The 11,396-nt window shown below is 40.2% G+C and overlaps 2 protein-coding genes across 4 annotated transcripts; both read right to left on the reverse strand.

Moving 5' to 3' along the window:
• Positions 1–254: 254 nt before the first annotated feature.
• On the reverse strand, positions 255–4,603 carry dhrs7b (dehydrogenase/reductase (SDR family) member 7B). Its single transcript, XM_032538733.1, has 7 exons — positions 4,520–4,603; positions 3,355–3,511; positions 3,027–3,145; positions 2,041–2,251; positions 1,683–1,775; positions 1,418–1,570; positions 255–1,107 (listed from the first exon to the last, which is right to left on the reverse strand). The coding sequence occupies exons 2-7, from the start codon at positions 3,506–3,508 to the stop codon at positions 902–904; spliced, it is 936 nt and encodes a 311-aa protein (XP_032394624.1). The 5' UTR covers positions 3,509–3,511; positions 4,520–4,603; the 3' UTR covers positions 255–901.
• Positions 4,604–7,079: 2,476 nt separating this feature from the next.
• Positions 7,080–10,204, reverse strand: tmem11 (transmembrane protein 11). 3 transcript variants are annotated; one of them, XM_032538749.1, is made up of 3 exons: positions 10,050–10,197; positions 9,571–9,739; positions 7,080–8,057 (listed from the first exon to the last, which is right to left on the reverse strand). In XM_032538749.1, the coding sequence occupies exons 2-3, from the start codon at positions 9,615–9,617 to the stop codon at positions 7,541–7,543; spliced, it is 564 nt and encodes a 187-aa protein (XP_032394640.1). In that variant the 5' UTR covers positions 9,618–9,739; positions 10,050–10,197; the 3' UTR covers positions 7,080–7,540. The 3 variants fall into 3 exon arrangements, with proteins under 3 accessions (XP_032394640.1, XP_032394642.1, XP_032394641.1); XM_032538751.1 differs by lacking the exon at positions 9,571–9,739 and having other exon boundaries at positions 10,050–10,204; XM_032538750.1 differs by lacking the exons at positions 9,571–9,739; positions 10,050–10,197 and adding an exon at positions 8,624–8,831.
• Between the last annotated feature and the right edge of the window lie 1,192 nt (positions 10,205–11,396).

The following is an 11,396-nucleotide window of genomic DNA, read 5'->3' on the forward strand; positions in this document are numbered from 1 at the left end:
GTGGTCTTTTAATGATCAGCAAGCATAAGCTAACAAAGCTGGTAAATTGACAACTGCTTGACCTGAATAGGAAATCAAACTGACCACAAAAGCAACCAGTATTTCCTCTTGAATTCATGAATTTAAGGCACAGCACTTTTTTGTCAATCACTTACAGCAATGTTCCGTATTGTACTGTTGACGCAGAAACATGTCGATGCAGTACCACATCTCTAGGAAAGACTCAAGATTATTGACAAAGTGTTCTTTTTTACATCTTTCTGCAACAGGTGTGGGTAGAGCCTCTGCAAATACAGCATACAGAACACTTAAATCCTGCATTTTGGTAGAAACAGTTGTTTCTACTGTTCAGGTGAACAGCAAGTCAGTTATGTTTACAAATTAAATCTGTTCTCTTTTTCAGTCATTACCTTGTATACTGTATGCTTTTAAGGGTAATTATCATGAGTGGGACACCAGAAGACTGTGAGATAGTAGTAGTGCTCCTAAAGGGACAATAATATTTCCCAGACCTGACAGAATTACAAATTAAAGATTAATGCTCCAGTAAATAGATAACAGTTAAAGCATTTTATTTGTCAACCAAATCCACAAGAGTCAATCTGAAAAACAGCATCACATGCTCACGTCTATTCCGCACAGCTTTGAGTCTTGTCAATGTCTGAAATAGCTGAACAACACACCTTGCTAACTGGTCCACCACAGGTGCAAGTCAAAACCATAAAAGACACTCACCATAGATCCTGTTACAACAAAAAGGGTTTCTGGTTTGTTTTGTGTTACTATTGAGCTGCATCTGTTCCCACCTCTTGTCCTTCATCTAGAGTAGTCACTTTCATGTTTTAGCCCATGTGCCTCTGACATGCCCTGTGAGCCTTGTGGTCCTCACATGCTGCCGTCATCACTCGTCTTTTGGTTTCTGCTCCTTGCGAGCGCGAGAGGCCATCAATTTGAAGAAGAGTACAGGCCACAGTGTGCGGAGGTAAATGGCCAGATTGGGCAGAGGTCCTGCCAAAACAACATCTTTGCTCCTCTGACGGACAGCCTTCAGAACTGCATGAGCCACATCCCTGGGGTCCTTACCGATTTCTGTGGTTTTATCTAAAACTGAATACAGTGTTGCACAAATAAAAGACACATGTCAATGAGTAGTCAGTACGTCAAAGAATACAGAAAATGGTTAAATTACTTGGATGGTGTGCCTTCTCTTGTCGTATTTTATTTCCATTGTTAGGTTATTTTTTTTAATCTTCAATCTGATTTAATTTATTTTAGCGTATTTATGTCTCTTTTTGAATCATCTTGGGTTTTTTCTGTACCTCATCTTAATTTTCTTTTCATGTCTACAATGCATATTTCTCTTACTAATTAAGAGTCTCTTATTGTTAGTGTAAACCGTCACATTTTGCTGCCTCACCTCCATACTTAGAGCCGTCACATGTAACAGCGTTGACCGACAGGCTGGTTCGGATGTACCCTGGACTGATCACAGTCACTGGAATCCCGTAGCGCTCAACCTCGGCCCGCAAGCAGTCAAAGTAGGCCTGGGTCGCGTGCTTAGAGGCTGCATCTGACCAAAGTGAGTGCAAACCAGAGTCCTTCTTCATTTCCAATCAGTCGCACGGATTGAAAAACCTCTCGGGTATTTGCTGGCTTTAATTAAACAAGTAAAGACCACTTACAAGCTGATCTGTAAGGAATGGCTATCTTGCCCTGGACACTGCTGATGACAACAATGTGGCCACTGCGCCGATGAACCATGGAGGGCAGGAGAGCTGTGAAGGAGAGAAGGAAGCAAGAAAGTAAAACAGCTGATTGATGTAGATTATTGTGCTTCCTCTCCAAGGAAATCTGAAATTGTCCCATGATAATCTAGCTTTGTTATGTTTACGCCTCAGCCACTTCCCTTCCTTATTTTAATTCAAGATTCTTTAAATAACTTCACTATGGTTTGGTTCCCTCGTGTATTTCTGACTTTTTAACCCCATTTCCTGCATCAAACCTACTCAGATCTATCAACCAAAAGCATTGCTCACAAACCTTGAGTAAGCGCAACAGGCCCAAAGTAATTTGTTTCCATAACATCCCGCTGAACTGAAATGTGTGTATCCAGTATGTTGCCGCGGTAACTGATTCCAGCATTATTGATCAGGACATCCACTTGTCCGTAACATTTCAGGATCTCCTCTGCAGCTCTGTCCACTGAGTCTGTGTCAGCCAGATCGAAGATAACGGTGCTGGGAGTGTAAGTCTAGTGGTAAAACAAAACCATCATTCAAAATGTTTCAAATCATTATTTAATACACAGAGCTTAAATACTGGATGACACGCAGAGTTAACTGTTTTCTCTTCTCATGCAGAATAGTGGCAAGTTCTTGGAAAAGACAGAGTGATAATAGAGATATTGATTACATACAATCGTACAGTACATTGTAAAGAAATTCAATCTCTTCATTTAACCCATCCTAAGCATCAGGAGCAGTGGACAGCCACATACAGCATCCTGGGAGCCACTTCAGTGTCTTGCTCAAGTACACTTTGACAAGTAGCCTGAGATTGAACCACCGGCCTGTGGAGCCTGGGATCAAACTCCCAATCTTGTGGTTGAGGGACAATCCCTCTACATCTAAACCACAGCCATCCCATTTTCTTTTCAGCTTCAGAAAAAAGTTGCATTATTGCCAGGTAAGTAGCACTTACTAGGAATGTACTTTGGTTTGGTGCATACATTAAAACATTGTTTTTTAAGATTATTTTTTGGGCTTTTCCACTTTTAATTTTTGAAAAGACAGTTAAAATGTCAGGAAATTAGGTCAGGAATTTGTCACAGGTCAGACTCAAACCCTGGACCTCTGTGTCAAGGCACAAGCCTCTAAGTGTACGTACACCTGCTCTAGCAGTGACCCAACCTGGCCACACATTAAAACATGTTTAAACTCTTTCTTCTTCTTTCTTAATGGTCTCAGAACCTGACGCTATTTAGCCATTGGTTGTGTCGAACTATGTTTAAGGGTGCGTGTACACACCTGCCGCCCTGAGCTTGGTAAACTTGCTGTGAGCTCCTGGACCACCTGCTGCAGGCGGGCTGCATCTCGTCCACACAGCACGAGCCGTGCGCCTGCTGCATGGAAGACCTGAGCACACTCTGCAACACAAAAAAAAAACACACCTCTTATTCAGGGTAAATATCAAACCAGGGCATGTTAGCATATGCAACACAACAATGAAATACATTACTGTACAATATCTCACTACTACCTAATGAAAATGAACTGCTGCATATCAATATTGATTATTTTGTAGAAAGCATCCACATGTAAACTGTAGTGAAGAAGAAATGATCAGGAGGCTGACCTTTCCCCAGTCCAGAGCTGGCCCCTGTGATGACCACCACAGCATCCTGCAGAGCAGCTCCTGGTCTGAGACGTACAATTATCCGATAAAGCAGCAAGATCCCTGCACCTGCTAGAACAAGCGGCAGCACTCCACCTCCCATGACACGCTCCATGAGCTGCAGATACAAGACACAAACATCTAGCAAGAGTTTATCCCAACTGCCACAGTTGATTTGCAATATTACAACATTTAAATCCATTGGTCTTGTACATGAAAGACACAAAACAAAGGTCTTCTTTTAATATTTTAAATGGCAATATACAGTACAGGTCAAAAGTTTGGACACAGCTTCTCATTCAATGTGTTTTCTTTATTTTCATGACTATTTACATTGTAGATTATCACTGAAGGCAGCAAAACTATGAATTTATGTACTTAACAAAAAACTGAAAACATGTCTAATATTCCCCAATAAAATACTTATAAAAACATAAAAAGGGCTTTAAACAAGCTACAGTGTGACCTTGATGTGTTTGTGTGTGTTGGCCCCCATGCCAAAGGGATTGTGAATGTTTTAATGTCCAGTGCATTTAGTTAAGCCCCTTCCACTTGTCCTGTCTCCAAAACACAACACAACCAGAATGGCAGCAGTGACAAGCACTATCACACACACACACACACACACACACACACACACACACACACACACACACACACACACACACACACACACACACACCCCTTGTATGTGTACATGTGGGAACTAGTGAGACTGAAATCATAATGTGTTGCTTGAAACGTTTGCCATCAATGGTGATAACGTCCAGCTTTAACACGAGCACACAATGTAAACAGGTTAGATGTTAAAACCCTAACATACAAGCAGGGTCCACAACTAACTGTTTTGTCCACCAATTAAATGGCTAGCGATTGTTTAAGTTTTACCAGCCACTCAATCCTTACCATTGTTTTTGGCTGGTGAGTGAAACAAATCTAACAGCCACTTGCATATTGTACCAGCATTTGGCTAGTAGATGTGACAAAACACAATGAGCTCGGCATGTTCTAAAGTTGCAGACAGCAAGTCGTGTTTACGTTCACACGTGGATAGGTATGCTAATGCTAGCTTCCTCAGTGTCATAAAACACTCATACACTAATGTTCGTGTCCAGTTAGAACTCACCTGAGTTAGTTATGGGTTATGGGTTACCCAGTCAAAGAAAAGCACTTTTCCTGTGAGTGCTGAGCGTTACTGCGCAGCCTCAAACTGAGCTTGTCGACATAGATGTGACGTGAGCAACCTGTCTTAAAGTTGTAAGTCTTCTGGTAGCTGTGCAAAGAGAAATCTCAATCATTCCGAATCTTGCAGAGACGAAGAGCGTAGGTAAATGTTAGGCGATAACACAGGCAAAGGCTAATTATTTCTTACTAAAATACTAGTTAACATCATTAATTCAACCTAAACAGCTAATGTCAGTCGAAATTGCCTGCGTGCCTCTCCTGACAATACGCTGATTTGTTGACTATGCAACAGCAAGTCGCTTGGTTATGACACAATCGTTAGCCTATTTTATTTATTTTTTTTACAAAAACGTCTGCTACGGATCCATAACGTGAGGTTTAAGGCAATGGAGCCTTACATACATTGACGTGTTTCTTTAGAAATGAAAAATGGACAACTTAAGTTTTTAAACGCTTCAGATATAAAGTTATTCGCTGTCAAAGTGGCGCCAAAATGAATGACAGTCAAGGGAATGCTAACGGCGGGTGAGTGCTTTGTAGCATTAAAATGGCGCCGTAGGAGCTACGCTTTGTGAACGCCTGCCGAAGGGGGTAAGCGGGCGTCCACAACAGGTGTCAAAGGTCCAGAGTGATTCCTCTCCAGGTTAAAGCCGAAAGCTTCTGTAATTTTAAGGTACTTTCATCCACAGTACAGATGTTAAACTATGTTATATCTATGAGTTTAAAAACAAAAGCACCCTGGTTAAGCTTCAGGACACCAAAGGATAATATGATGACAATTATCAATGTCAACTATTTTCATTAACAATTAAACTATTTATAAACCCAGCTACTGTCCCTTGTAACCAGTGTAATACGTGTTATAGATATCCTCTTTATGTCTGAAATTGACAAAATATTGCGAAAGCAAGACTTTTACATTTCCGTGATAAACTGCAACCAATAACAGTTGTCTGTTAGAGTATGTGATCAAACTACTTATGAAACACCACCAGTTTTCAAATCTTTAAGTTTACAATAGTTGATCATGTTTTATTGACCTTTTAAAGGATTTACACAAAATGATTTAGGAAACTCTTCATAAACATGTTTTAATTTGCTCAAATCTTGCTGGCAAAGTCAACAACCTTTACTTTGCTTGTAATTTACATTTAAATAAAATGTACTTTAAATCAGAGACTAACAAGATTATGGTGACTCATGGTATTCAACTAATTCATATCTAAACTCCACTTTATTATTAAATTGTTAAGTCTCGCTATATCACAACTCATACTTTACTTTGTCTATACTTTTACCTCCTCTTCATCGGACCCCACAGTTTTAAACTGCTAAGGACCATTTCAGAAAAACCAATTTAAGGGATTACGCCGGCATTTCCCAGTTATCCTGGCTCAATTTAGCCTTGAATCGGTTTCACAAAAGCAGAGACACCTAATTTACCATGGAGATTTATTCTGTACAGCTAACCTACTCCTAACCAAGCTAACAGCCAGGATTTGTCAATCCTGGAGCCTTTTCTGTTCACTCAGCAGTGGTTTTACCCAAATATCAGCCTGGTAAAAATAAAACATGCATAGCTGTTCATTTAAGTACTGTTATTACTTAAAGTTGGGCACATTACTTTTTTATCATTAATGTGACAGTCATTAATATTGGTGCACTGCTATATGAAGATTGAAGAATATGAAGCTGTTCATATTGTTGTTAGAAGTTTGGTGAATACGACAGTTGTTGAGATAATTAGAAAAGGCTGATAAAGTTGCCAAATGTGTTTTCAAATTATGTCAGTTACTAAAGGCAATATATAAATTGCTGTACATTACAGGCTGCTTACGCATTCAGTTGGTCCAGCCATCCTCTCGCAATTTCATTACAGTGCCTGTTTTTTTTTTGTTTTGTTTTTATACAAATGTGTTCCACGTTATTATACTCCGACAAGATGCTGCTCACTCTGTATAAAGTATGAACAATGCATATTCTCTAGCTTAGCATCAGTAAATCTGTTATCGACCTTGTGGTCTGTTACGGAAAGCCGTGAACGTGCATCAGCCAGAATACTTCAATCTGTCTAGTCTTAGTCGCTCCTCCCCAGGATTTATAAATTCTGCTTTTGTGAAACAGCCCCCAAGTCTATACAGCAACTCATAACTAGCACCACTGGATAAACATACACAAGAAAGTATGAATTTATATTTTGCTGTACAATTGGTATCTGTAGTGTCTGTGTTTATATTTAACTTTCAATTATAATGGTTTGATGTCATTGTAATATACATTTTTAGAAGCATGTGGGAAATGTGGCTTTGTAAAGTGTTATTGTAGAGTTTCAAAAGAGGACATTGAGCCATAGCATTGTCACATAAGATCTTTCTTGCACTCTTAAACAAAATATCTACATGAACAAGACACAATCTCAAATAAGTTGCAGTTATTTTCTCTTTTCTGGACATCATGTAGAATCCATTTAACGAAAAAAGGTAAAATAAAATACAGAAAAGTTAGTTTGAAATGTTCTAATGTTTAATGAAAGGGTGATGTAATGATCAGCAAGAGAGGGGTACAGTAAAATTACGAGGGAAAGGGGAAAGAGCTTGGTACCCAACACATGTCGGTCCGTTTCAACTGCAATACAATTTAATCGAGATGAACTGCTGCCGTACCCTTGTGCACTTGCTTGTGTGTCAAGGATGCAGGTGGAGGGCAAAGGGGAGGAGGCGCAAGGGTACTACAGAGATAAGTGTGCTGTTGTCACATAGAAGTAAAGAAACAGAAAAAACAATTCCTTCTAGTTTTAACTATATCCCTCTGATCATAGTTCAAAATGGAAGCACCCACCATGTGAGGAGCTAACTGCTGGGCCTGATCGTGACTTCCACTTTTCTTACATCGGGGGGTGGATAGGTTCTGTTTTTTTGTCTTCCTTTTTTCTGTTGGTTCTTAAACCCTCTTCAGAGTGCACTCATACCGCATAGAGTTCGTAGATCTTCTTGGCGCAATACGCCAGGGCAGCCAGTGCTATCGTATTATGGAGTCTCTTTCTGTGGACGTCATCTCTGCGTACCAATACCACGGGCGTCGAGGAGGTGAGCGTATGCAGGGGCAGCCGCGAGAGTTTTTGGCTGTCGTATTCCACCTGGTACTTGCAGCAGGGATCAAATTGCCAAGAAATCCCATAGAGGGCAGAGCAGGCCACACTGAGGGCGCCAGCGGGCAACGCCACATAGCGCGAGTATTCAACAGGCAGTGAAAGTGGCGTCAGGAGGCAAGCAGCACCTGACAACACGGCCGTCTTGTGCAGGCAGTTGCCCACGGTAATCCAACGGGCCGTTTCATCTCCGATGCGGGTGGGCTCAATGACAATGTATTTATACTGGGCCTCCAGCGCCTGCTCCAGCTCGTACTCAAACTGGTCCTGCGCATTCTCCCCATTGTAGATCTCGTGCACAATATAGCAGTCTGTCGCCGCCATCACTCCCCTTTTCAAAAACAGAAAAAAAAACAGCAGGGAACAGTGAGAGAAAGGATAACTAGTAGAATATCAAGACTTATTAAGACATATCTGAGGCTGGTTTGCCTAGATTTTTACACCAACTTGCCCACTGGTCATGGACCCGTGAATAGTTTATGTATAGAATGGTTTGCATTTCTGTTCCCCCACATCTGCCAAATACTTATTGTGTATCGGTTTGTTTACTCTTTATTTTAGGATTGACAAAGTATCAAGTCAAATTTTTCCATCAGAATTCCCTTCATATTCTTGACTTTGTAGTGGTGTGTTGCACTTCACGCATATTGATGCAGTCTTCTGTTGTTACTTTGATGTGAAGTTCACTTTCCCATTTGGCCTTGATATACTGTACATAGAGGGAGCTGTTCAGTCTCAGTTTTGTATAGCAAGGAGATTACTTTGAATCTTGTTTTATTACATCAAGTACTCCATTCGTGGTTTTTGAGGTTTGTATTTCCTTTATAAAATCCTTCAACTACAGATATCCCAAAAAAAAGTTTGATTACTTAAAATGTGTACACTTGGGTTGCATACCGTGAGTAATTTCGCTCCATGTTGTTTCACATCAATTCATGAAATGTCACAATCACCAAATGGTCATCACGTTTTCGGATCTGAAGTGCTGTCAACAAAATACTTTCTCCAACAGCCAAAAATCTCTGTTTGAAATATGGAATGACACATAAAACGTAGCATTTGTGGATCTGTAACCAACAACTTTTATTTTATCTTCTACAAATAAATTAAAACCTTTAACTTGTTAGCGTTTGGCTGATTAATCGACTATTGTATGAAAACTGATATTTCCGGTGTTTTGTAAAATATTTTTAAATATGACAAACGTGTGTGGATCCGTGACACCACTCTGAGGCCTTCGAGTACATGTTGACAAGATGGCAAACAAACCCTAACGAGATAGTCACCAAGCTTATTCGACTTTAAACACAGCGGAGCATTGGCTAAAGGAGTATTGAGGATGATCACAGTGGGACATAATGTAGCTGAGCGTCGGTTAGAGAACACATTGGCTAGCCTTAGCTAACTAACGCGCATGGTAAAAAGTTGGAAGATTGTCCAGCTGAGTTGAGGACCGTTTTACTTTTGAAAAAGGTCGGCAAACAACGGACAATACTGTTAACTGAGCCAGAATTATGTAGCACGTGAGCCGTGGCATATCACACCAGCGTTCGCCGCAACGAACTGTTCAATCGCAACTTTTCCCACGGTTCATCGGCTGGTGTAATATAACCAAAACATCACATGAGCTGCTAGTTTATTTTCTTGCTAACGTTAGCTAGTTGTGCACGTTAGCCTGCTAACGTGAGCTAACCCTGGGATAAAATCCCGACTTGACGTGCTGGCATTTCACTCCAAGTCTCAAACGACATGCATGTTCGGGATCTGGTAAATGGCGACTTCGACAAAATTATGTATCATATTAAAACATTTTCGTTTAATAACTAAAATGTTTAGTAACTGACCTCTCCCTGCTTACTGGGACACCGCGCCTCCTTCCCAGCGACGCCATGTTGGAGAAACAACCGTGATTGCAGTTGACGTATGAGAGCACCAAGCCTTCTGGGTAATGTAGTATATCAAGGCAGACGGCGCATCACTTTGGCTTGAATGAGGACTACTATTCCCATGAAGCTATAAAGCAGGAGTACCTGCCTCTGTATGTTTTAATAGCACATAGAAGTTTGAGAGGTCAGACCATATTCTAAATGAAGCTAACAAATAAACGGAGGTATGTTTGTTAAAAATATAATCATTTATCAAGTAACTGTATTAAAACTGAACATCAAATAAAAAAACAGCAGCTATTTAGATTTTTTAATTGGTAATTGTTTAAGTAGATTGCATGCATTAGTTAAAATCAAAGTGTGTAATATAGTGTCCCTCCCACCCAACCACAGCCGTCTCATGAGAGGATTTGTGTTGGTAGGTTCTGGTTACTCACCCATATTGTGCTCTGTCTCTGTGTCACCGTGCGCAAGTATGGGCTTACTGTCCGCGTGCTGTAACCCGAAGAGCTTTTGATGTAACAAAGCTACGTTCAAGAAAGTGAGATCAGCTGAACCTAATTGCTGCGACTGTAACTACAAGTGTAACGGCATCAAATTACAGCTGGCTAAATGATGCAGGTATCCAAATCAAATAAATACACAATATCGGATGATTGATGTTAAATCATGATTACTTGATGTGCCACGTCGCCTCAGAAACCCCATTTAGAGTCTTTTCAACTGATGTAGGCTATTTGGAGACAGTAATATTTGTTGGCCGTTAAATAAGAATGCGTTAATTATTAATCCTTTATGGATATTTCGTCTTCAGTCTTTAATTAGGCTACAATAGTATTGAAGGTTGGTACAGTATGTTTGGTTAGATTCTTAAGTTTGTTCAGTCAGGTTGTGCCTGATTGAAATTAGAAAACGGTTAGAGAAGGCTACATTTTATTCAGGCAAAGCTTCACTGTCTCATATTTTATCATATAAAAAGAAAAGGGCAAATACTTGTTTAAAGGTTATTCCTCAAAGTTAGCTATCAAATTGGCACTGATATCAATGCACAGCCCTAGTCTTTTATTAATTAACTTTGTGTTGGCCCAAAACAGAACACCAACTCCCGCTGAGGTCCCTAAAACCTCTAGATTCCCAGAAATGGGCTACTACAGAGGACATGACCGCAGCGTCCTCACTGGTAGCCATGGCCCTGGCTGCAGACCTGACACCAACATCATTCAAGAGGACTTTAGACATCAATTGGAGTTTATACATGTTTTGAGTGTACGGGAAGCTAACAGAGCACTTAATGTCACTGAGGGCACTTCTTCTGGAAATATGAGATGCTCTATGATGATCTCAGCTGGGTTTGTGGGTTAACTGCTACGCTGAAAAACAAGAGATAAGCCAGCAGATTTCTTTCCTACTCACCCATTTGAGGGGCTTGCCCCTAGATAGTCAATAACACATAAATGTGACAGAGTTCAGGTAATTCTTCATGGTGTCACTAGATGGCGCCAAAAGCAAAACATACCACAGTAAATACATAGTACTTACGTAATGAATTCAGATTCAACTTTAGTTGAGGTGTTTTGAGGTGGACATTAAAATCTTTTCCAAACACATCAAACATTAAAACAAGCATCAGTCTTAGTTATTCAAGGTTTAAAAACTATTGTACTGCCATGAGATTTAAATCCACCCATCGTATAAATACAATATAATTGCTTTTATACCACACTACTAAAAACAGTTTGGCACTGTAATAAACAGTTCAGTTGAATCACCCCTAAAAAAAAAAA

Source organism: Etheostoma spectabile, chromosome 15 (genome assembly GCF_008692095.1).
Source record: "Etheostoma spectabile isolate EspeVRDwgs_2016 chromosome 15, UIUC_Espe_1.0, whole genome shotgun sequence".
In the NCBI taxonomy this organism is placed as follows: domain Eukaryota; kingdom Metazoa; phylum Chordata; class Actinopteri; order Perciformes; family Percidae; genus Etheostoma; species Etheostoma spectabile.

Coding starts and splice junctions, on each gene's coding strand:
- dhrs7b (XM_032538733.1), bottom strand. CDS start 3,508: ATGGAGCGTGTCATGGGAGGTGGAGTGCTGCCGCTTGTTCTAGCAGGT. Junction 1,571..1,682: donor CATTCCTTACAGATCAGCTT/GTAAGTGGTCTT, acceptor CACTTTGGTCAG/ATGCAGCCTCTAAGCACGCG. Junction 1,108..1,417: donor TGACGGCTCTAAGTATGGAG/GTGAGGCAGCAA, acceptor CACTGTATTCAG/TTTTAGATAAAACCACAGAA.
- tmem11 (XM_032538749.1), bottom strand. CDS start 9,617: ATGGCGTCGCTGGGAAGGAGGCGCGGTGTCCCAGTAAGCAGGGAGAG. Junction 8,058..9,570: donor GTCCCAGTAAGCAGGGAGAG/GTCAGTTACTAA, acceptor GTTTTTGAAAAG/GGGAGTGATGGCGGCGACAG.